The sequence below is a fragment of the Pristiophorus japonicus genome, chromosome 5, assembly GCF_044704955.1.
Source record: "Pristiophorus japonicus isolate sPriJap1 chromosome 5, sPriJap1.hap1, whole genome shotgun sequence".
Taxonomy (NCBI): Eukaryota; Metazoa; Chordata; class Chondrichthyes; family Pristiophoridae; genus Pristiophorus; species Pristiophorus japonicus.
The window spans coordinates 137,715,051-137,741,776 of record NC_091981.1 but is presented as its reverse complement, the minus strand read 5'-3'; the positions used below and the strand labels follow the sequence as shown (position 1 = coordinate 137,741,776).

The following is a 26,726-nucleotide window of genomic DNA, read 5'->3' as shown; positions in this document are numbered from 1 at the left end:
TATCAAAATCATGACCTTGACAGAAACCTGACTGAGGGGTGATGATACCTTTCCCCGAAATAAAGCCTCCCCACATTGTTACACCTTTCACCACTTGCCCTGCCCAGACCGTTGCGGTGACGGTGTGGCACTAAATCACACCTTGGTCTGTCCCCCTAGTCCTCTGGCATGTTCTCATCCTTTGACTCATCTTGTTCCACCCTCTCACCTCTCATTTAAAATCCTCATTCTCGACAACCCACCCAAGTACTTAAAAAAAATTCTCATCGAGATATCTTCATTGGTTCCTCCCTCAGCCGCTGCACCGAGCGACTTCTTGATGATTTGCAAAACAGATACACCGCTTTGGGTACTGTTGAGGGGGGATGACTCATCAGGGGAGGGCAGCAGCAGCCAAGTTCATGGCACCGTGGGTGGCTCTGCTGCACAGGAGGGCAGGAAAAAGAGTGGGAGAGCTATAGTGATAGGAGATTCGATTGTAAGGGGAATAGATAGTCGTTTCTGCGGCCGCAACCGAGACTCCAGGATGGCATGTTGCAAGGATCAAGGATGTCTCAGAGCGGGTGCAGGACATTCCGAAAAGGGAGGGTGAACAGCCAGTTGTCATGGTGCACATAGGTACCAATGGTATAGATAAAAAACAGGATGAGGTCCTACAAGACGAATTTAGGGAGCTAGAAGCTAAATTAAAAAGTAAGACCTCAAAAGTAGTAATCTCAGCATTGCTACCAGTGCCATGTGCGAGTCAGAGTAGGAATCGCAGGAGAGCTCCGATGAATACGTGGCTTGAGGAGTGGGGCAAAAGGGAGGGATTCAAATTCCTGGGACATTGGAAACGGTTCTGGGGGAGGTGGGACCAGTACAAACCGGGCAGTCTGCACCTGGGCAGGACCGGAACCAATGACCTAGGGGGAGTGTTTGTTAGTACTGTTGGGGAGGAGTTAAACTAACATGGCAGGGGGATGGAAACCAATGCAGGGAGACAGAGGGAAATAAAATGGAGGCAGAAGCAAAAGATGGAAAGGAGAATAGTAAAAGTGGAGGGCAGAGAAATCCAAGGCAAAAAACAAAAAGAGCCACATTATAGCAAAATTCTAAAGGGGCAAAGTGTGTTAAAAAGATAAGCCTGAAGGCTCTGTGCCTCAATGCGAGGAGTATTCTGAATAAGGTGGATGAATTAACTACGCAGACAGCAGTTAGATATGATGTAATTGGCATCATGGAGACATGGCTCCAGGGTGACCAAGGCTGGGAACTCAACATCCAGTGGTATTCAACATTTAGGAAGGATAGGCAGAGAGGAAAAGGAGGTGGGGTAGCGTTGCTGGTTAAAGAGGACATTAATGCAATAGTAAGGAGGGACATTAGCCTGGATAATGTGGAATTGGTATGGGTGGAGCTGCAGAATACCAAAGGGCAGAAAACGCTAGTGGGAGTTGTGTACAGACCACCAAACAGTAGTAGTGAGGTTGGGGACAGCATCAAACAAGAAATTAGGGATGCGTGCAATAAAGGTACAGCAGTTATCATGGGCGACTTTAATGTACATAAAGATTGGGCTAACCAAACTGGTAGTAAAGCGGTGGAGGAGGATTTCCTGGACTGTATTAGGGATGGTTTTCTAGACAAATATGTCAAGGAACCAACTGGAGAGCTGGCCATCCTAGACTGGGTGATGTGTAATGAGAAGGGACTAATTAGCAATCTTGTTGTGCGAGGCCCCTAGGGGAAGAGTGACCCATAATATGGTAGAAATGGCAGACCAATTGAACAAATACTTCGGTTCTGTCTTCACGAAGGAAGACACGGATAACCTTCCGAATGTACTAGGGGACAGTGGGTCTAGTGAGAAGGAGGAACTGAGGGATATCCTTATTAGGCGGGAAATTGTGTTAGGGAAAGTGATGGGATTGAAGGCTGATAAATCCCTGGGGTCTGATAGTCTGCATCCCAGAATACTTAAGGAAGTGGCCCTAGAAATAGTGGATGCATTGGTGATCATTTTCCAACAGTCTATCGACTCTGGAGCAGTTCCTATGGACTGGAGGGTAGCTAATGTAACACGACTTTTAAAAAAAAGGAGGGAGAGAGAAAACGGGTAATTATAGACCGGTTAGCCTGACATCAGTAGTGGGGAAAATGTTGGAATCAATCATTAAGGATGAAATAGCAGTGCATTTGGAAAGCAGTGACAGGATCGGTTCAAGTCAGCATGGATTTATGAAAGGGAAATCATGCTTGACGAATCTTCTGGAATTTTTTGAGGATGTAACTAGCAGAGTGGACAAGGGGGAACCAGTGGATGTGGTGTATTTGGACTTTCAAAAGGCTTTTGACAAGGTCCCGCACAAGAGATTGGTGTGCAAAGTCAAAGCACATGGTATTGTGGGTAATGTACTGACGTGGATAGAGAACTGGTTGGCAGACAGGAAGCAGAGAGTCGGGATAAACGGGACCTTTTCAGAATGGCAGGCAGTGACTAGTGGACTGCCACAGGGCTCAGCACTGGGACCCCAGCTTTTTACAATATACATTAACAATTTGGATGAAGGAATTGAGTGTAATATCTCCAAGTTTACAGATGACACTATACTGGGTGGCGGTGTGAGCTGTGAGGAGGATGCTAAGAGGCTGCAGGGTCACTTGGACAGGTTAGGTGAGTGGGCAAATGCATGGCAGATGCAGTATAATGCGGATAAATGTGAGGGTATCCATTTTGGGGGCAAAAACACGAAGGCAGAATATTATCTGAATGGCGGTCGATTAGGAAAAGGGGAGGTGCAACGAGACCTGGGTGTCATGGTTCATCAGTCATTGAAGGATGGCATGCAGGTACAACAGGCGGTGAAGAAGGCAAATTGTATGTTGGCCTTCATAGCTAAGGGATTTGAGTATAGAAGCTGGGGGGTCTTATTGCAGTTGTACAGGGCCTCAGTGAGGCCTCATCTGGATTATTGTGTTCAGTTTTGATCTCCTAATCTGAGGAAGGACGTTCTTGCTATTGAGGGAGTCCAGCAAAGGTTCACCAGATCAATTCCAGGGATGGCTGGACTGTCATATGAAGAGAGACTAGATCAACTGTGCCTTTATTCATTGGAGTTTAGAAGGATGAGCGGGGATCTCATAGAAAAGTATAAGATTCTGATGGGACTGGACAGGTTAGATGCAGGAAGAATGTTCCCGATGTTGGGGAGGTCCACAACCAGGGGACATAGCCTTAGGATAAGGTGTAGGCCATTTAGGACTGAGATGAGGAGAAACTTCTTCACTCAGAGAGTTGTTAACCTGTGGAATTCCCTGCCGCAGAGAGTTGTTGATGCCAGTTCATTGGATATATTCAAGAGGGAGTTAGATATGGCCCTTACAGCTGAGGGGATCAAGGGGTATGGAGAGAAAGCAGGAAAGAGGTACTGAGGGAATGATCAGCCATGATCTTATTGAATAGCGGTGCAGGCTCGAAGGGCCGAATGGCCTACCCCTGCACCTATTTTCTATGTTTCTATGTTTCTATGTTCAACCTCCATCTCAATTCATCATGCACTTTCTCCTCTCAGTTCACTGCCCTCCTATCCTCCTTTAATCTCTCCCTCTATTTTTAACTCCCCTACCCATACTCAAGGCTTAACCTTGCCATCTCAGTGGCCTGGCTACTCCCATCGTGTCAATCACAGATAAGGTTACCTGTGATCACCTCCTTGTATCGCTCTCCACTGACATCCCTCTTCCCTACTTCCTTCTGTGTCCACCCCTGGAAAAAACTCAATTCACTTACAACTGCACTTTCAAAATCCCAAGTGGCCGAAGTTACTTCCCTCCATAAGCTCCATTACCGCCTCTAAAACCCCGGCTACTATTCTCTACTGCAAAGTGTCTTCTTAAACCCCTCGCCCTGTCTCCTCCACCCTCACCTCCAACAACAAGTGACTTATTTCTCACTAAGATTGAGACATCCGATCAACTGCTTCTGCCATTTCCCTCCCTTTCCCAAGCCCACTGGGCCCAACTTCTTCTAAAGTTCCTCCCTGCCCTAGCCCTAAATTTGCATCTTTCTCTAGTTTCTCAAGCTCAACTTGTCCATCAGACCCACTTCCTGCTCCCTTGACCCTAATTCTACTAAACTGCTGACCACCCAACTTCCCTTCCTGGTTCCCATGTTAGCTGATATTTTCTCAGGTACTGCCCCCCTCTCCCTCAAACCTGCTGTCATCACTCCTCTCCTCAGAAAATCAACCCTTGACCACTCCATCCTTGCAAACTACCACCCCATCTCCAACCTCCCTTGAAACATGTTATCTCCTCCCAAATCCGTGCCCATCTTTCCCACAACTCCATGTTTGAATCCCTCCAATTAAGTCTCCACCCCTGCCACAGTACCGAAACGGCTCTTAACAAAGTCAAAAATGACATCCTATGTGACTGTGACAAAGGTGAACTATCCCTCCTTATCCTTCTCGACCTGTCTGCAGCCTTTGACACGGTTGACTACACCATCCTCTTCCAATGCCTCTCCATCATTGGAATTTGGTGGGACTGTGCTCGCCTGGTTCTATTCTTATCTATCTAATCTTAGCCAGATAATCACCTGAAATGGCTTCTCTTCCCGCTCGCGCACCGTTACCTCTGGTGTTGCCCAAGGATTTATCCTTGGTCTTCACTTATTTCTCATCTACATGCTTATCCTTTCTGATATCATCCGAAAACACAGCGTTAGCTTCCACATGTACACTGATGACTCTCGGCTCTACTTCACCACCATCTTTCTCGACCCCTCCACTGTATCTAAATTGTCAGACTACTTGACTGACATCCAGTACTGGATGAGCAGAAATTTGATCCACTAAATATTGGGAAGACCAAAGCCATTGTCTTTGGTCCCCACCACAAATTATTTTCCCTAGCCATTGATTCCATCTCTCTCCCTGACAACTATCTGACGTTGAACCAGACTGTTCGCAACCTTAGTGTCATATTTGTTCCTGAGATGAATTTAAACCACATATCCACACCATCACTTAGGCCACATATTTCCACCTCTGGACCATCACCTTCCTCAGCTCATCTGCTGCAGAAATTCTTAGCCATGCCTTGTAACCCCTAGACTTGACTATTCCAATGCACTGCTGGCTGGCCTCCTACGTTCTACACTCCGTAAACTTGAGGTCATCGAAAACTCTGCTGCCCATGTCCTAACTCGTATCAAGTCCCATTCGGTTGTGAATCTGTGGAATTCTCTGCCCAAGGAAGCAGTTGAGGCTAGCTCATTGAATGTATTCAAATCACGGATAGATACATTTTTAACCAATAAGGGAATTAAGGGTTCTGGGGAGCTGGCGGGTAAGTGGAGCTGAGTCCATGGACAGATTAGCCATGATCTTGTTGAATGGCGGAGCAGGCTCGAGGGGCTAGATGGCTACTCCTGTTCCTAATTCTTATGTTCTTATGTTCTTATGTTCACCCATCACCCCTGTGCTTGCTGACCTACATTGGCTTCCGGTTAAGGAATGCCTCAATTTTAAAATTCTCATCCTTGTTTTCAAATCCTTCCATCATCTCGCCTTCCCTATCTCTTTCATCTCCTCCAGCCCCACAACCTGCCAAGATAGCTGCCCTCCTCTAATTCTGGCCTCTTGCACATCCCTGATTATAATCACTCAACCATTGATGGCCGTGCCTTCAGCTGCCAAGGGTCTAAGCTCCGGAATTCTCTTCCTAAATCTCTCCACCTCTCTACCTTTCTTTGATCAAGCTTTTGGCCATCTGCCCTAATATCTTCTTATGTTTTTTATGTCAAATGTTGTTTTGCAATGCTCCTTTGAAGCACCTTAGGGTGTTGTACTATGTTAAATGCGCTATATAAATACAAGTTGTTGTTGTTAATGGGCACATTTGTTTAATCCCACTTCATCGTGACAAAATGAAATTTACCTTGCAACTCATCAGAAATTTGGTTCCATTTCACACTGTAAATTGTGGATCTGAATCAGTACCAGCTAGAGGGTAGGGGGCTGAAATTCAGGGTCCCGATAAGGTCTGTTACCACCGTAAATCGGCGGCCATGCCATGCTGTCGTGTGGCCGCCGATTTGTGGTCGCATAGCCACCAATTACAAAATTCTCCTCGGGGGTTTCTGTAGCGGTGTGGAGATCCGCCCCGCTCCGCCCACTTCCGCCCCGCTCCTGCAGATGAGTCGTTAAAGATGTCATCAGAGCATGCACCGCAGCATTTCTGCCCTGGAAGCCCCCGACAGTGTTTTTAGTTGGTACATTGTGCCAGCTCAAAACCGCCAGCGGACTTCAAAGGCGTGTTGCATGCATCTCCAATTTTTTTTGACGAAAATATTTTGGGCTTCTCAAAACATTCTCGCTCGCCATTTTCATCACGCCATCGAATGCTAGTGGCCTGGGGACCTCAATCTGTACTCCACAGAGGCCTCATTGTGGAGGTTGAGTTTGCAGAGGCAATGGGCTCAATGCTAGCAGCAGAACGCCTCCTGCACATTGTGCGCGGCAGGGAGGCACGCAGGAGAAGAAGGCACCATCTGCAATGGCTCCAGAGGCAGTGGGCAAGGGAGCCAGCAGTCATGGATGGCCAACATAGAGAAGTGCCTGGAAATGGGAGCCAGACCTCAACAAAGAGAGGTTGCACAGGAAGGAGCTGGTGTGAGGAGGAGGGTCAGGCACCTGTTGTGTATGCAATAACTGTTGGACTGAGTACTGTTTACTCCAAGAGGTATGACCTTGGCTCTGTTTTATTAAGGCCCAAAGTGACGAATATACAAAATGGCTGGCCTTTTATAATTGGGCTGCACACACGTGCGTGCAGCCCAATGGCCTCCAACAGTGACGCCATCTAATGGCTAGTGATTCCAAAAGTACATACATGACAATACCCCCCTCTGAGATATTAACACAGTCTTTTACAAATTGAGACAGTCTAGTGTTTTATGCTCCCGTTTTGACTGTCTTAGTTCAACTCCAGCCTTGGGTGAGTGTTCAGAGTCTGTTGTGACTGGTGGCTGGGTGGCTGACCTGGTGGGAGTGGCAATGGCCATGTCAGGGATTGAAAGTCCATTTTCATTGAACATGTCAGTGATTGAAAGTCCCAATTCACTGATGACCACTGAGTCCTCTGATGACTGGGGGTAGGTTGGTTGGTCGTTGATTGTCTCTTCCTCCGACTGTTCCAGTTTGTCTGTGTGCCGCAGCTTTGTCTGATCCATATGTTTCCTGCATGTTTGCCCATTTTTGAGCTTGAGAATAAACATTCTGTTGCCCTCCTTGGCCATGACAGTATCAGTGATCCACTTGGGACGCTGACCATAATTCAGAACATATACAGGATCATTTACAGAAATATCGCGTGACACAGCTGTGCGATCGTGATACCCTTGCTAACTTTGTCTTCTTTATTCAACATGATTATTTAAGTCAGGTGTACAAGAGATAGCTTGGTCTTAAGACCTCTCTTCATCATTAGTTCAGCAAGCGTGTGTGGTCTTGTCCTGTAACTAAGCAGTATACATGACAGGCGGGTCTGCAGTGACCCTTGGGTTACTCGTTTCATACTCTGCTTTATGATTTGGACAGCATGTTCTGCTTTCCCATTGGATGCAGGTTTGAACGGTGCTGACCTTACATGTTTGATCCCATTGAGTTTCATGAACTCTTGAAATTCCTGACTGGATCAGAGCACGATCTGTTGTCGCTAACAACGATGTCAGGCAGACCATGTGTCGCGAACATGACACTGAGATTCTCAATGGTAGCTGTGGATATGCTGGATGATACGATTATACACTCTATCCACTTTGAATATGCATCCACCTCCATTAAAACATCTTCCCCAGAAAGGGACCTGCAAAGTCTATGTGGATCCTTGACCATGGTTTGGACGGCCACGACCACAGACTCAGCGGCGATTCCGTTGGTGCTTTACTGAGTTGCATGCAAATGTTGCACTGATGCACACACGATTCCAGCTCAGAGTCAATTCCCGGCTACCATACATGAGACCTGGCGATGGCTTTCATCATTGCAATGTCGGGATGTGTGCTAAGTAGCTCATGCACAAATTTCTCTCTCCCTTTCTTGGGCATAACAACACGATTGCCCCACAGTATACAATCTGACTGAATAGACATAGAAACATAGAAACATAGAAAATAGGTGCAGGAGTAGGCCATTCGGCCCTTCTAGCCTGCACCGCCATTCAATGAGTTCATGGCTGAACATGCAACTTCAGTATCCCATTCCTGCTTTCTCACCATACCCCTTGATTCCCCTAGTCGTAAGGACTTCATCTAACTCCTTTTTGAATATATTTAGTGAATTGGCCTCAACAACTTTCTGTGGTAGAGAATTCCACAGGTTCACCACTCTCTGGGTGAAGAAATTCCTCCTCATCTCGGTCCTAAATGGCTTACCCCTTATCCTTAGACTGTGACCCCTGGTTCTGGACTTCCCCAACATTGGGAACATTCTTCCTGCATCTAACCTGTCTAACCCCGTCAGAATTTTAAACGTTTCTATGAGGTCCCCTCTCATTCTTCTGAACTCCAGTGAATACAAGCCCAGTTGATCCAGTCTTTCTTGATAGGTCAGTCCCGCTATCCCGGAAATCAGTCTGGTGAACCTTCGCTGCACTCCCTCAATAGCAAGAATGTCCTTCCTCAGGTTAGGAGACCAAAACTGTACACAATACTCCAGGTGTGGCCTCACCAAGGCCCTGTACAATTGTAGCAACACCTCCCTGCCCCTGTACTCAAATCCCCTCGCTATGATGACCAACATGCCATTTGCTTTCTTAACTGTCTGCTGTACCTGCATGCCAACCTTCAATGACAGTTTGTCTTTGAGACGAATGTAAGGTTTGGTCTCCTCGCACATTTGCTTGGGTATGGCAGACCAATCACCTTTGAGGATGCAACTCTTCATCACTGATAAAATCGGGTCCTGCCTGGTCCAGGTCTTAACATGTTGCGCCGTGACAGGGGTTCCTTCACTGTCAAAAGCATCCATAACTAACAATAGGTCCGCCGGTTGTGGCGTTTCCACCTCCGGCATGGGCAACGGCAGACGGCTCAAAGCATCGGCACAATTCTCGATGCCAGGTCTATGGCAAATGACATAACCATAAGTGGATAATGTCAGCGCCTACCTCTGGATGCGGGATGAAGCATTGGTATTGATACCTTTGTTTTCAGAGAACAGTGAAATGAGCGGCTTGTCATCTGTCTCCAGTTCAAACTGAAGACCAAACAGGTACTGATGTATCTTTTTAACCACATACATGCACGCTAGTGCTTTTTCTACCATGCTGTAGGCTCTTTCCGCTTTAAACAAACTTTTTGAAGCATATGCGACTGGTTGAAGTTTACCCGACTCATTAGCTTGTTGGAGTACGCAACCAATTCCATATGATGAAGCATCACACACCAATATTAAATGTTTACATGGGTCATAATGTACCAGCAGCTTGTTAGAGCAAAGCAGATTAGTGGCTTTCTCAAAAGCTCTGTCTTGAGATGCACCATACACCCAGTTGTCGCCTTTTCTTAGCAGCCTGTGCAGTGGTTCTAATAAGGTGCTCAAATAAGGTAAGAAGTTACCGAAGTAGTTGAGTAGACACAGGAAAGAACACAGCTCCATCATCTCCTGCGGCTTGGCTGCATTCTTGATGGCCTTGGTTTTCGCATCCGTGGGCCTGATGCCGTCAGCAGCAATTTTCCTCCCCAGGAATTCGAACTCTGGTGCCATGAAGAGGCACTTTGAACATTTCATTGTCCAGACCATGTAGAACCTTTTCCAGGTTGTTCAGATGTTCCTCGGAGTCACGACCTGTGATCAGGATGTTATCTTGGAACATAACGGTTCTGGGAACGGACTTCAGTAGACTCTCCATGTTCCTCTGAAATATTGCTGCAGCCGAGTGAATTCCAAAAGGGCACCTGCGATAAAAACAGTCCTTTATGTGTGTTAATGCATGTAAGTCTCTTCGACTTCTCGATCAGCTCCAATGTCATGTAGGCCGACGTCAAGTCCAGTTTGGTGAATGACTTCCCCCTGGCTAGCGTTGCAAACAAGTCATCAGCCTTCGGTAACAGATACTGATCCTGTTTCGAAACCCTGTTGATTGTAGCCTTGTAATCTCCACAGATTCTGACTGTGCTTTCACTTTTCAGCACAGGAAAATGGGGCTGGCCCATTCATTAAATTCAACCAGTGTTATGATCTCTTCATGTTGGAGTCTATCCAGTTCGATTTAGACCTTCTCCCTCATCATATACGGAACTGCCCGAGCTTTATGATGGACGGGTCTTGCATCCGAGTCCACGTGGATTTGCACCTTGGCTCCCGTGAAGTTGCCGATGCCTGATTCAAACAGCGAGAGGAACTTGCTCAGTACTTGGGCACATGTATCTTTCTCTGACGGCAATGTCTTGATGTTGTTCCGATCTTATCTGATTTTTTTCAAGCCAGTTCCTGCCGAACAGCGTTGGGCCATTGCCTGGGATAATTCATAGCTCGTGAACCGCACCATCATATGACACTTTAATTGTGGCACTGCCAATCACCATTATGAGTTCTTTGGTGTACATGTGCAACTTGGCATTGACTGGACTCAGCTGGGCCTCACAGCCTTAGTATCCCATAGCTTGTCGAATTCCCTCTGGCTCATTACCGATTGACTCGCCCCCGTGTCCAATTCCATCGATACCATTAAATTTCACGTCGATCATTATTGGTTTGCTCTTAGTTAGGAATGAGTACAGTCCATAAACTTCCTCTTCTGGTATCTCGGATTGCGTATCTGGATCTGCGCTAGTCTGACTATCATCCTCCACATGGTGTGTCACAGCACGCTTGCTCATCTGCGGACACTTGTGCTGGGGATGCCCCACTCTCGGACAACCTTTGCAACTAAAATGCTTAAATCGACACTGATGGTGCCGGTGATTTCGCCCACAACGCCAACACGGATAAATCGGATGCATTCCCATTGGTGGACTTTGGGCAGCCACAGGTTTCGCGTACGCAATCGGGTAGGCCCTGCCATGTGCTGCTCCGCCGAACGCCGAATCAATCATATTTACAGTACTTGCTGAGTTTCGATTTTTCACTGATATTTGCTTTAGACTTCTAGCCATCATCATGCATGCCTGAGCGATCGTGATGGCCCTGTTCAAGTCCATTGTCTCCACTGCCAATAGTTTACGCAGGATCACCTTCTGGTTGATGCCGATTACAAAGAAGTCCCGCCGCTTGCCTGCCAACACAGCCCTGAACTTACACGGTCCAGCTAGACGTCTCAGGTCGGCAACGAATTCTGCCGTATTCTGGCCCTCTGAGTGAACGTGCATGTAAAATCTGTATCTCGAGATGATGATGCCTTCGTCTGGCTTCAGGTGGTCCTGTACCAGTGTACACAATTCTTCATATGTCTTCTCTGTTGGACTCACAGGCAAGAGTAATTCTTTATCAGACCATAAATTTTTGGACTGCAAACCGTGAGTAACACCGTCCGGCGACTATCTGTGTCGCCGATCTGTGTCGCTGACCGCCTCCATTTTGTTGGCCACGCAGAACTGACTCAAACGGCTCACAAACTCTGCCCAATCTTCTCTTTCCACAAATCACTCCAACAATCCAATTGTACTCATTTTTGCATGCAAAAGTTCTTGCTGCCTCGTCGCCAAATGTTGTGAATGCAATAACTGTTAGACTGAGTACTGTTTAATTCCAAAAGGTATGACCTTGGCTCTGCTTTATTAAGGTCCAAAGTGACTAATATACAAAATGGCTTTTATACTTGGGCTGCACACACATGCGTGCAGCCCAATGGCCTCCAAGAGTGATGCCATCTAGTGGCTAATAATCCCAAAAGTAGCTACATGACAGCACGCTGATCCCCCACAACAGATAGTCGGCTAGAAAGAAAGAAAGGAAGATGCACAGGAGGCAGACGCTTGCCAGCAGCAGGCTGCGGAGGCCGAGGAGTATGACGAGCATGAGGAGAAGGCAATGAGCCAGTTGCCATAGGAGGAGCCGACCATAAATTTGGAGGAAGAAGGTCCTATCATGCAAGGGTCTACAGGCAACAGTTTTCCTTAATGACTTTACAGATGACCAATGTCTCTTCAGGCTCTGATTCAGGAAGGACATCGTCAGGGAGCTGTGCAATCTCCTGCCGCCAGATCTGTAGCCTCAGACAAGGCCGAGGACAGCTCTGAGCGTGGAAACCAAGGTGACCATTGCATTAAACTTTTATGCAACTCGCTCTTTCCAATCTGCAACTGCAGGTATATCTAACATTTCTCAGTCAATTGACAGATGCTCTCTGGTACACTCATAATAAAGGATGAAACTGAGTACTGTGTACAATGAGCAAATGTGACCTTAGCTCCTTTAATAAGACTCCAGAGTGCAGGTACCTCGTGGGTGGACTGCTTATATACCGTGCTCCCAAGGAATGCTGCGATCCCTTGGGACGCAAACAGGTGGGCCCTCTGGTGGCCAGGTGTCATAAAGGTTACAAGGGGTTAAATACACAACATCACTCCCCCGTGAAGTCAACAGTACACTTATTTACAAGGTGAGACGATCTGGGGTTTTTCGCTCCCTGTCGATCGTCTCGGTACAAATGAGGGTGTGAGTCAGTTGGTCACTTCTTCACTGGGCTGTTGGGCAGCTGGCCTTGCCGGACTGCTGGGGATGATAAGTTCAACTTCGTGGTCAACCATGATGTCAGTGGCCACTTGTGTGTGTGTTGGAGGGTCAAAGATGGTGGTGCCTTCTTCGGGTTGTTCGTAGCTGTTGGTGAACCGCAATTTGATTTGGTCCAAATGTTTTCTGCACGTTTGTCCATTGGCCAAGTGACCTGAAACACCCTACACCCCTCTTTGGCTGTGATCGTGCCAGCGATTCATTTGGGACCATGTCCATAATTGAGCACAAACACTGGATCATTGATCTTAATATCGCATGACAAATTTCATGGTCATGGTACACACTTTGTTGATGCCGCTTGCCCTCCATGTGATCATGGAGATCAGGGTGGACAAGAGAGAGCCTTGTTTTTAGCACCCTTTTCATGAGCAGCACGGCTGGGGGAACCTGGTGAGTGAGTGGGGTTTGGTGTGGTAGCTGAGCAGTACTCGGGATAGGTGGGTCTGCAGGGAGCCTTTCGACACACGTTTCAAGCTTTGCTTGATGGTCTGGACTGCCCGTTCTGCCTGGCCGTTGGATGCGGGCTTGAACAGGGCAGATGTGACATGTTTGATCCTGTTGCGGGTCATGAATTCCTAGAATTCAGCACTGGTGAAGCACGGCCCATTGTCGCTGACGAGGACATCAGGCAAGCCACGCGTGGTGAACATGGCTCGTAGGTTTCAATAGTGGCCGTGGACGTGCTTACAGACATTATTACACATTCAATCCATTTTGAGTAAGCGTCCACGACAATCAAAAATATTTTGCCTAGAAATGGGCCCGCATAGTCCACGTGGATCCTTGACCACGATTTGGAGGGGCATGACCACAAACTTTGCGGTGCCTCCCTGGGTGCATTGCTCAACTGAGAGCAAATGTTGCACTGGCTCATGCATGACTCTAAATCTGAGTCGATGCCAGGCCACCACACATGGGATCTGGCTATGGCTTTCATCATTACAATGCCTGGGTGCTGTGCAGTTCACACATGAACGTACCTCTGCCTTTCTTGGGCAAGACCACGCGATTGCCCCACAATAGACAGTCCACCTGCAGGGACAACTCATCTTTGCGTCTGTGGAACGGCTTAATCGCCTCCTACATCTCTGCTGGGACACCGGACCAGCTCCCATGGAGGACACAGTTTTTTGCCAAGGACAGTAAAGGATCCTGGCTGGTCCAGGTCCTGATCTGGCAGGCCGTATCAGGGGATTTCTCGTTCTTGAATGCCTCCATGACCATGAGCAAGTCGGCTGGCTGTGCCATTTCCACCCCGGTGGTGGGCAATAGCAGCTGACTGAGAGCATCTGCGTAGTTCTCTGTGCCCGGTCTGTGGCAGATTACATAGTTCTATGCCGACAGCATGAGCGCCCATCTTTGGATGTGGGCAGAAGCATTGGTATTGATCTCTTTGCTCTCAGAGAACAGCGATATTAGCGGCTTGTGGTCAGTTTCAAGCTCAAACTTGAGGCCAATTAAGTACTGATGAATTTTTGTTAACCCATGAACGCATGCCAGAGCCTCTTTTTCAATCATGCTGTAGGCCCTTTCGGCCTTGGACAAACTCCTGGACGCATAAGCGACTGGTTGCAAATCTCCGATTCGTTAGCCTGTTGTAACACACACCCGACCCCGTATGACAACGCATCGCAAGCCAGCACTAATCGTTTACATGGGTTATACAGGACAAGCAGTTTGTTTGAATACAACAGATTTCTGGCTTTCTTAAAGGCAGCCTCTTGTGAATTCCCCCATACCGAGTCATCTCCATTGTGCAGTAGCGCATATAGGGGTTCTAGCAGGGTGTTTAACCCAGGTAGGAAATGATCAAAATAGTTAAGTAGTCTCAGGAACGACCGTCATGTTCTGTGGTCTCGGTGCATTCTTGATGGCCTCCATCTTGGCGTCGGTGGATCTGATGCTGTCTGCTGCAATTCTTCCTCCCAAGAACTTGACGTCCTGCGGCAGGAAAACACACTTCGAGCGTTTCAACCTGAGCCCCACGCGATCCAACCGACTAAGAACCTCTTCCAGATTCTTCAAGTGCTCAATGGTGTCACAACCTGTAACCAGTATGTCGTCCTGAAAAACCACAGTGCGAGGAACCCACTTTAGCAAGCTCTCCATGTTCTGCTGGAAACTAGCCGTGGCTGACCGAATCCCGAATGGGCACCGGTCATAGATGAACAGACCTTTGTGCGTATTGATGCAGGTGAGACCTTTCGAAGACTCCTCCAGCTCCTGCGTCATGTAGGCCGAGGTCAGGTCCAGCTTGGTGAATGTCTTCCCTCCAGCCAGGGTCGCAAATAGGTCATCTGCCTTGGGTAGCGAGTACTGGTCCTGCAGCTAAAAACGGTTAAACGTTACTTTATAGTCTCCACAAATTCTAACCGTGCCATCCTCTTTAAGTACCAGGACAATCTGACAAGCCCAGTCCTTGAATTCCACCGGCACGATGATGCCTTTTCACTGCAGCCTGTCCAGCTCAATTACCACTTTTTCATGCATCATATATGGTACCGTCCGTGCCTTGTGGTGGATGGGTCGCATACCAGGAACTAAATGGATCTGCACTTTCATCCCCGAGAAGCCTCCAATCCTGGCTCGAACAACGAAGCTCAGAACCTGGGCACATGAGGTGTCGTCGACAGACGAAGGTGCTCGGATGTCGTCCCAGTTCCAGCGTATTTTTCCCAGCCAGCTTCTGCCAAACAACGTGGGGTCATCCCCCTGGCAGAATCCACATTGGGAGTTCGTATAGTGCTCCGTCATAGGAGACTTTGACTTCTGTACTGCCAATTACAGGGATGAGTTCCTTGGTGTATGTTCTTAGTTTGGTGTGAATGGGGCTGAGCTTGCCCTGTGTGCCTTTTTGCCCCACAGCCTATCAAAGGCCTTTTTACTCATTATGGACTGACTTGCACCCATGTCCAGTTCCATAGATACTGGAATACCGTTCAGTTCAACTTTAAACATTATTGGTGGACATTTCGGAGTGAATGTGTGTACCCCGTACACTTCTGCCTCCTCGATAGGAATCTCCAATTCAACCTGATCCACAGTGGATCGATTGTCCTCTGCAACGTGTTGGTTTGCAGGGATTGCAGAGTTTGCAGCTCACCTGCACATTCGCTGGAGGTGTCCTATTGTTCTGCAACCGTTGCACGCATAGTGCTTGAAGCGGCATTAATGGGGCCGATGATCACCTCCACAATGCCAACAAGGTGTTAACTGCCTCGCATTAACGATTGATGGCGGACTCTGGGTCAACTGAGGTCGGGCAGCAGCAGTCGCCGCGTACGTTCTGCCAAGTATATTTCTGCTCAAAAACGACGTTACTTTATGCACAGTACTGGCCAAACCTTCCTTACTCTGCCAAATCTGTTTGGTGTTGTCGCTGGTGGACATAAATGCCTGGGTTATCGTAATGGCTTTACTTAGATTCGGAGTTTCAACAGTCAACAGTTTGCGAAGGATAGTCTCATGTTCAATGCCCAGTACAAAAAAGTCTCTGAACATTTGTTCTAGGAATCCCTCAAACTCACAATGTCCTGCAAGGTACCTTAGTTCGGCAACATAGCTCGCCACTTTCTGGCCCTCCAATCGTTGACACGTGTAGAACCGATATCTCGCTATCAAAACGCTTTCCTTGGATTTAGGTGCTCCCGGACCAGTGTACACAATTCATCGTAGGATTTCTCTGTTGATTTTTCCGGAGCCAGAGGATTCTTCAAGAGGCCATAGATTGTTGCCCCACAGTTAGGATGATCGCCTTTCGTTTGGTAGCATTCTCATCCCCTTCCAGCTTGTTGGCCACGATGTATTGGTCGAGTTTCTCCATGAAGGTTTCCAAATCATCCCCTTTGGAGAACTTCTCCAGGATACTGACTGTTCTTTGCATTTTCACGCGGTTGTTCATTACCTCGTCGCCAATTGACACACTTATATAAAGGATGAAACTGAGTGCTGTGTACAATGGCTCTCTGGTGGTCAGGTGTCATACAGGTTACAAGGGGTTAAATACATAACACCCTCTGCAAGAGTAGGCTGGAATACATTTCTTTCCAAATGAGCAGGGAGAAGCAATTAGAGCGGCAGAACGGATTTGTGCGCATTCCGGGCTTCCCCAGTGTTCAGGGCTTCATCGACTGCACACACATCACATTGAGGGCGCCACAAACCAATGCGGAGATGTTCATCAACCAAAAGGGATTGCACTCCCTCAATGTGAACCTGGTGTGTGACCACCAGCACAAGATCATGGCAGTTGATGCCCAATATCCTGGCAGCAGCCACGATGCTTTCATCCAGCGCCAGACCGGTGTGCCCGGCGTGTGTGCTGGGCCAAACCAAGATTGCGGCTGGCTGCTTGGTGACAAGGGCTACCCACTGTGCACTGGGCTACTGACTCCCCTTCGCAACTCCATGACTGCTGCGCAGCAAGCCTACAATGACTCTCTTTCAGCCACCAGGTGCTTAATTGAGCAGTGCATCGGGATCCTTAAGCAGAGGTTCCATTGCCTGAATCGCTCTGGTGGAGTGTTGCAGTACTCGCCTGAGCGAGTCTGGTTGTCTGCTGCATGCTTCACCACCTGCCAATCATGAGGGGCCAGCCATTGGAGGACAAGCCAGCAGTACCACTTGAAGAGGAGGACCAGGAGGAGGAGGAGGCACAGGAGGAAAGCGATGATGATGAGGAGGACCAGGATGTGGGTCGGTGGCCATCCAGGAGGCATCGTCGCCATCCTAACCCTGCAAGGGAAGTGCAGATCCATCTCGTTTCAGATCGGTTAATAGCCACTTCAACCTTCATCTTTGCATTTCCATGGCCAACCCATTGAGCTCTTTCAAACATCATTGCCCACAGTGAGATGATACACCTGCACAGATATGGGAACACAAAATAAAGATTTATTACAGAATAACGAAAGGTGCAAAAAAAATACACAATCATTTCTCACCCTTTTGCATCTCCTTATAGCCCCTCTTACGCAAGCCTATTCTGCTTCTCTGCCGCAGTGTATCCCCTGTGGCTGCCTCATGGTCTGGGAAGGCTGCTGTCTTTCATGTCTAGAAGCTGCAGATGTCCCTCGAGGATGCCCTTGACCAGCTCTGGCCCTGGAAGGGCTGGCTGCAGAATAGTCAGCACCCTCCTTGATGCATTCAGTTAGCCTTGGCTCGGGCGAGTCGATTCTTCTAGGCAATGGCAGAGTGACAGGTCTGGGGTCAGGAATGGTGTGATCCTGAGAGAGCACATCATCATCATCCTGGTCCGAGGAGCCTGCGCCACTCCCCGGGGGCAGCTCATCACCATTGCCACCTATCTGAGGGAGCACAGGTCGGTGGTGTGGCACCACACCGGAAGGTCCCCTGTAGACCTTGGTGGACCCAGCCATGATGGCAACACTCAGGTCTCGTGTGGCATCCAGCTGAGACTGCATGAGAACAGACACAGCCTCGAAGCCACCAGAGAGGACAGCAGTAAGACGCTCCATGGCCTGTTGCCCAGAGTGCATGAGATCATTCTGAGCTTCCAGGGCAGTGGCCATTTTCTCCAAAGCAGCACTGATATGCTCGTTCCCTCGTGCCTGTGCTGTAATGGCAGCTGCCACATCCCCAATGAGTCGCCGCATCACAGCTGGATCCGCACGGTCACTCTGGAAGTCCACCATCGTCTGCACACTGGCAATGATGGGCTTTCTGATGTGTGCAGAGCTGTCCACAATGCGGGAGGTGGACTCCTCCATGCTCCTGACCACTTGCGACAGGCTCTTGGGCACCCTTGCCACTGTCCCCAACATCTGGGAATGCATGGCCTCCACCCTTCTTTCATAAGCCCTAACATCGATGGGCTCATCTAAGTCCTCTTCAGTAGAATTCGCATGTGCATTCGCCCCTTGGAGAGATGGCCTTCACCATGCTGCAGCCCACTAGACCCCAGTGCAACACCCAGTGCAGACCCCTCTGCTATCTCTAACTGATTGGATCGTGTACTCCCAGTATCTGAGCTGGCATGTGTGACTGTAGGAAGCAGTGACGCGGTGCTGCCAGCAGTGTTCCCCTCTTCCTCCGCCTCATCGGACATCGTGCCAACATATGGAGTGGTTTCCAGGGTGTCGTCCAGGCTCGCGCTCTCAATGGCCTCTAGGGTGTTGGCATGGCCATGGCTGCCAGTGCCCTCTTCGCTTTTGTCCAAGCTTTGGCTCCCAATGTCCTCATCAGCCTCCTCATGGCCATGGATGCCACTGCCCTCAAGGCTATCTGCCTGGCTTGGCCTCCCAATATCCTCATGAACTTCTCACGGGCCTTGACTCCCAGTGCCCTCAAGGCTGTCGACCTGGCTTGCCATCCCAGTCGCATCAGTGCTAAGTCCCTGGTCTTGGCTCACACTCAGGCTCTCATCTGCAAGCATAAATGACACAAGGGCTGTCTTGAGGTGGAGGTAGGGCATTGACTCGTGCAGGCTGCAACTTGCACGCTATCATAAGCAAACGCGCGGTAGGCGCTGGTGCTTTCAGGGAAAGATGGCATTAAAGGAAGACCTTCACTTACCCATGCTGTCCCCCGCGGGATTGGAACAACTGGCAGCCACAAGAAAGGCAACAGGTGGGCCCACTAGCACCTGGACCCTTTCTTCCAGTGCAGTGAGCTGCTGTATGACAGCCTCATTACCATCAGTCCGCTGTTGCTCCACTCGGTTGTGAGCAACCTTCGCCTGCAAAACAAAGAATGGTTGCTGAGTAACAGTTTCATGAGGCCTCAGCAATGAGTGCACAAGTGTGTGTCCTTGACATGCAGCTGTAACTGTGACATGAAAGGGAGCCACCATTGCGAGAATGCTCACATAGATATATATAAAGGCCTCAACCATCAAATACTGCTTCAGTGACTATATAGTGAAGGTGGGAAATAACAGAAGGATGAAGGAGAGGCTTGCGGATGGAAGGTCAAGAGTTGGGGGAGTGTGTACTCACTTTCATCAGGCAAATTATGTCGTTCAGCGTTTTGCGGCATTGGGTTGCAGTCCGGTCATGAATTGAGGTCCCCGAGACCTCCTCAGCAATCTCTCCCCGGGGATTCGTGAAAACTTCGCAAGTCGGTCTACCTGCACTAGGGTACAGGACCCGCCTTCTTCCCTCCACAGCCTGCATGAATATCTCCAGTTCAGTGTTGGAAAATCTGGTTGCCCTCCTTACTACTGGTGCATTAGCAATGGCTTCCACTCAAACGGTTTCCCTGCTCAAGGCCTAGCTGCAAACCCTGCCCTTTCAGAAGGCCAGGGAGCAGCTGGCTCATTAGCAGCAAATCAGTAGTAGGTGAATTTCGCGGTACAAATGCCCCTCTGCACGCACAGTGCTGCAAACTGCCGATTCCCGCCAACCAATACCGCTCGGCTCCATTTTTTAGCAAAAATGATGAATTTCGATCCAATGGCCACCGTAATGACCGTGGAAAAGTGGTAGTTGCGCCCCATTTTGGGCAGAGGTTCATTTCTCCTCTCAATCTTACACCAATGTCGATTCAAATGCATTCTAGGAGGAACCACATTTTTTAGTATACCTTGATGCCTTATCCCTACCCTCTCCCTGCCACTGACTGCACTAATTTTGCTCATGGAACACCTACCATCTATTCCAGCATGTGATGTTCACATGCACACATATAAATATATATTTAAAGAAACTACTAAACTGATCATTAGTATAATTGGGATAATACCACTTAATCCATCTGTATTTGAATGATTGGGAGAAGGGAGCTTTGCATTCTGAGTGAGTGTTCCCAGCAGTAGATTTCTCGTCTGTATTTCCAATGAGATTTTATATATTGAAACATTCTTCTGCTGTAATTAACACTATGCAGGCAGAAATTTACAAGCTGAAAAAAACAGGCCTGCTTTGCCTTCTAAGAAGATGCAAATTGTTGGCTTATTCACCATTTAATTCTTAGTACTTTCTCCTACAAGTGAGAGTCTAACCACTAAACCCTTAACATGCAATGACATGACCATCGCCGAATCCCCACCACCAACATCCTAGGGGTGACCATTGACCAGCAACTTAACTGGACCAACCACATAAATACTGTGGCTATAAGAGCGAGTCAGAGGCTGGGTATTCTGCAGCGAGTGTCTCACCTCCTGACTCCCCAAAGCTTTTCCATCATCTACAAGGCACACGTGTGGAGTGTGATGGATTACTCTTCACTTGCCTGGATGAGTGCAGCTCCAACCACACTCAAGAAGCTCAACACCATCCAGGACAAAACAGCCTGCTTGATTGATACCCCATCCACCACCTTCAGCATTCACTCCCTCCACTACCGGCGCACCGTGGCTGCAGTGTGTACCATCTACAAGATGCACTGCAGCAACTTGCCAAGGCTTTTCAGCAGCACTTTCCCTACCCGCGACCTCTACCACCTAAATGGACAAGGGCAACAGGCGCATGGAAACACCACCACTTCTACGTTCCCCTCCAAGCCACACATCATTCTGACTTGAAAATGTATCGCTGCCGTTCCTTCATCGTCACTGGGTCAGAACCCAAACAGCACTGTGGGAGCACTTTCACCCCAAGGACTGCAGCAGTTCAAGAAGGCGGCTCACCACCATCTTCTCAAGGACAATTAGGGATGGGCAATAAATGCTGGCCTTGCCAGTGCCACCCTCATCCCAGGAACAAATACATTTTTAAAAACTTTGACTAGCTTCAGGAACAAGTGCCACTAGTGTGTTAATTGTAATACAAATCCTCCATATCAACTGTATCCATCCTATATTAATAAAGAGTTTATAGTCTAGAAATTACCTTTGTTAATATTAGCAGACAAATACATTGTGCATTCGTATGATATTCCTCATTCCTGTTTTACCACATTTATTTTGAACAATTATACACTTTTTTTAAATTAGCAGAGGACTGCCATCTCTTATCTCCAAAGTGATCATTCTTCATACATAAACATGACCAGCGAGTATCAGCAGACAACACTATAGTGGGGTTCACAGCTGAGCTTGATCCTGAATGTCCACACATATACTTTCCAGTAGGAGTCACTATCCTGAGCTCTCTCTCTCTTTATTTATGCTATTCCTCAGTGACTTCATCTGCAGATACAAGTTAGCTTCCATATGTATGCAGATAACACCCATCTCTACCTCTCCACCACTTCTCTTAAAACCACAACCACCTCTGTGGTGTCAGACTGCCTCTCTGACATCAACTCGTGGATGAGGTACAACTTGCTGCAGCTGAACATTGGGAGGACCAAAGCTACCTTGATGCCTACTCCATAGCTCCTCACTTGCCAATGGCTTTATCCCACTGCCTGTCCACTCACTCAGGCTGAACAAGACCTTGAGAAACCTTTGCATTTGGTTTGATCCTGAACTGAGCTTCAAACTCTCATTCCCTCCAACAGCAGGACTGTTTTTGCCTTCAGTACAACATTGCCTACCTCTGCCCCTACCTTAGTCCCTGTACCACTGAAACTTTTATCTGTGGTTTAGTCTCCTCAAAATTCAGTGGGATTATTTTTTTATCTTCACCTCATGGCTGATAATCTGGAGGAATGGATCGCCCGCCTGTTGTAGAACCCACATGATTTTCAATCCATTAATTCCCTCCCTTCATACCACAATCTTTAGCAGAGTTTTCAGTTGCCTAAACCCTGCCTTCTGGAAAATCCTCTGTTAGCCCTCTGCTTCTCTACTTTTCTCTTCTCCTTTAGAAACATTCTCTGTACTCATTGTTCTTCAAAGCCTTCAGTCATCCCTGCTAAACCCTCTCTTCCCCAGCTTGGTCTTCCCTTCCTCTTTCTTTACTCAATAAAGTGCCTTGGGATATTTTGTATGTAAAAAGTGCTATAAGAGTGCAGGCCTTTGTTGCACTGTGATCCCTTTTAAATAGTAGATTGTCACAAAATAGGGACCAGATTTGCTCTGTGCTTTAATTGTAACAGAATCTTAAACCTGTTTATAATGAAACACTTTGCACAGTGCACCGAAAATAATCTTCCCCCATAATGAAAGTGTTCTTTTTTTTTCCTTTTTGGTGGTTCTGGTTCCCTTCAATTGCATATAAAGTCATTGTTGTGTGAGGGGGATTAATTTTCTACTTTAGCTGGTGTAGTGATGGCAGCATACTAGTTCTATGGACTGCTGAGAACTTTGTAAATGCCGAATAGAAAAATGTTCTGTTTATTCCATCACAGTCAACCTTCGATTTACGTGCACTAAAACAAAAATAAATAAATGCTTCAAAGCCCACAGAAATCTGTCATTAGATTAAACCAGTATTTATTTTCTGTTTTATAGAATGGATTTGCTGTTGTCAGACCCCCTGGCCATCATGCCGAAGAGTCCACTGCCATGTAAGTACCAGAGGCATTGCCTGTTTTAACAGCGCTGGGGTTACTGCCAGTCACCTGCATAGCTCTGGCCTCTACAACACTCTAATTATTAACAGATGGCTGTAAAACCCAAAAGGAAAAGCTTTCTAGGTACTCCCAGAAGCAGATTTATGACCACAGAGATCATATAGCATTTAAAAAAATGCCCCAGATCATTATTTATAACCATTTTCCTGACAGATTTGCCTTTTTATTTCTCTCTTTTCTCTATTCCATAGGGGGTTCTGCTTCTTTAATTCTGTGGCAATTACTGCCAAGTACTTGAAGCACAAGCTAAATATAGGCAAGATATTAATCGTGGACTGGGTATGTATACTTAATATTCAAGGCACAATATGCAGAGATAGTTTATGAATGATGTAGTTGATTATTTAGTTGATTATTTTAGATATTGCCCTTTGCTATATCCAGATATAGACAACTGTCATCTTAATAGTCATTTAAAAAGGAGACAAGTTTCACATTTGCAAGACTTTTTTAGGCTCAATTACTCAATTGGTTGATAGCTGCTAATATTATTTTACTCAGTATAAGAACAAAAATGTTGCATGCTGGTGCAGCACATTGTAATAGGGCATTGGGTTGCTAATGGCCAGTGTCATGTCTACCATTCACATGCAATGAATTCCTGAGCTAAGACCATCCAGTTCTCTACAAGGAAATGGTTGATAAAATCAATGGGAGAGTCAACCCTGGCTGGCTCTCATATGACTGCCAAATTTCAGAGTGGTATCATCGAAGGCTTAGGAGTGGATGTAACCCAAAGAGACTCAAATGGAAGTGAAGACAAATCAATTATACTCCACAATTTGGATACAGTAGCATAGTGGTTATGTTACTGGATTAGTAATCCAGAGACCTGGACTAATGCTCTTGAGTTCAAATTCCGCCATGGCAGCTGGTGAATTTAAATTCAGTTAATTAAATAAATCTGGAATTAAAAAAAACCTTAGTGTCAGTAATGGTGACCATGAAACTGCCAGATTGTCATAAACACCAATCTGGTTCGCTAATATCCTTTAGGGAACTAAATCTGACATCCTTACCTGGTCTGGCCTATATGTGACTCCAGACCCACAGCACATGATTGACTCGTAACTGCCCTCTGAATGATAGCTCATCACCTTCTCAACGGCAATTAGGGATGGGCAATAAATGCTGGCCATGCATCCTGTGAATAAATTTTAAAAATCACAAAAAGAAGACATGTTTTTTAAAGCATTTTACTGGCATATGAACAGCTGTTCTTGTGACATTTATGTTAAGTTACATTATCAGGAAAGAGGAGAACTTTGCTTCCCTGGCCTAGTACTGTTTGCTGAATAAATAAGGGATGGTTTATTAGTTGAAAATGTGCATCAATTAATAATTGATAATAATTTCACCAGAGCAGTATCTTCAAAATTTTTGCACGACAAGAGTATTTATTCGCATGTATAAACACTACAAACACCACCACAAAAACCATAATGTTTTGGAAGAATTTCCGATTCACCATCTTTTCACAAATAAACTCAGGAGGCCGTTAATTTAATCAGAAACATAGAAACATAGAAACATAGACTAACAGGGACTAACATTTCTTAATATTGTAATTAAAATCGAATCTCAGGAACAGCTTTCAAATTATTTCAAACCAAATCAATATGAAAGCTGGGATAAGAGCTTTGGTTAGTGTATAGAATCATACAATAGTAATATTTCACAGTACAAAAAGAGGTCATTCAACCCATTTTTCTGTGCAAGGTTTCTGAAAGAGCCATGCACTTAGTCCCATTCCTCTGCTCTTTTCACATACACTGTTAAGTTTTTCTTTTCAAATATTTAGCCACTTCCTTTTTAAATACTATTATGAATTCTGCCTCCACCATTGTCTCTGATAGTCCTAACAATGCTTTATGTACAAATAATTCTCTAGTCTCTCCCTTCGTTCTTCTACATGTAATCATTCCTTATGTGTTGAACTGTTGGAGAGGCTTGGAGCTACCTGGGGTAATGTATAGAATAATGCCCTCTATCTACTAATTCACTGGCTAGAGGAATAGTTTTTCTTGATTATCTTATCAAACCCTTCATAATCCTGAAAACATCTATCAGATCTCTTCTGAATATTCTTTGCACGAATGAAACGAGCCCCAGTTTTTCTCCGTAACTAAAGCTCCATGGGCTGGACTTTCCACTTTTTTTTGCATCAATACCGCCCACTTAGCATCCATTTTAACGCTGAGATGAGGTATAACGTCTAGATATCGCCCATTTAGGCACAAACATGGAAACTAACGCCCATGTAGTGATCACTTATCGCCCAGCGTAACTTTTGGCATGTACGTAATGGCGAAAAATAATAATAACGCATGTCCACTTTTTTTTGTCGTGAAGATCAGATTTGCCGAAACTAATGCCCAAAATATCGCTGAGCGTTACTTTCGGCACCTCGCACACATATTGTCAAAAATAATTGTCGCTGAAAAAACAGCTGTGAAAAAGTTGCTCTCACCTGAACTAATCACAGCTGTATGGAAGTCATTTTCTAAATCGCAGGTCGCTTTATTTAAAAGGCTGCTTCAACTTCTGGGGGAGTTTTGAGGTACTGTGGAGTTATTTTAAGGTGATTTGAACATCTGAACAAATATCTTATCATACTGTGGATGATTGGAATTTAGTTTTGGTGTCTTAGTGGGAAAAAGTATTGTTTGTGAACAATAGGTATAATGCTGATAGTTATTGGAATGGGGCCTGTCATTTCTCAGCCTGTCTTGATGACCACACACATGCTGCAGACTAGAGATGGCAGAAGGTATATTCAACAGCATTATGTGCCCAATCAAAGAGGTGGCAGACTGAGGAAGAGGACGAAACCTTACACCCCACGCACTTAGAGGGAGAAGCGGTCTTACCTGAATATGTCCGATAAGACGTGCCTTAGGAGAGTGCACTTCCACAAAGAGGTTATCAGTGAGATATGCGGGCTCATCATTGGAGATGTGCAGCCTGCCAGCACCATCAGGACCACACTGTCCGTCAAGGTCAAGGTCACCACGGCACTTTCGTTCTACGCATCGGGTTCCTTTCAGCCCTCAGCTGGCAACATTTGCGGTATATCTCAGCATGCCACATATTGCTGCATTTGACAGGTTACTGAAGCCCTTTACGCATGCAGGATGGAAGTTATCAGCATCCCTATGACCAGGAGGCACTGACTGAGAGGGCTCAAGGATTCTACCGAATTGCGAACTTCGCCAAGGTGCAGGGAGCAATAGACTGTATGCACATCACCATGCAGGCACCTTTTTAGGATGCAGAGGTTTTTCGGAACCAAAAAGAATTCCACTCCCTGAATGTGCAACTCATTGTTGACCACCAGTAAATTATAATGGCAGTGAATGCAAAATTTCTGGGCAGCATTCATGATGCTCACATCCTGCGTGAGAGCACTGTATCTGACATGTTTACCAGTCAGCCACAAGGTCAATGCTGGATGCTTGGTGACAAAGGATATGACCTGGCTGATGACCCTATTCATTAAAAACATTTAATGAGAAGTTTTGTATAAAATCATAATTATAACTGTAAAAAACACTCCACCCCATCCCCACCGCACCCCAC

General features: G+C 46.7%; 1 protein-coding gene across 1 annotated transcript in view; it reads left to right on the top strand.

Moving 5' to 3' along the window:
• LOC139264466 (histone deacetylase 9-like) overlaps positions 1 to 26,726 on the top strand; it is a 1,015,340-nt gene that overhangs the window by 687,034 nt on the left and 301,580 nt on the right. The window contains exons 18-19 of the mRNA XM_070880994.1: positions 23,026 to 23,081; positions 23,339 to 23,426. Coding sequence (XP_070737095.1) covers positions 23,026 to 23,081; positions 23,339 to 23,426 — 144 coding nt within the window. The remainder of the gene's footprint in view (positions 1 to 23,025; positions 23,082 to 23,338; positions 23,427 to 26,726) is intronic.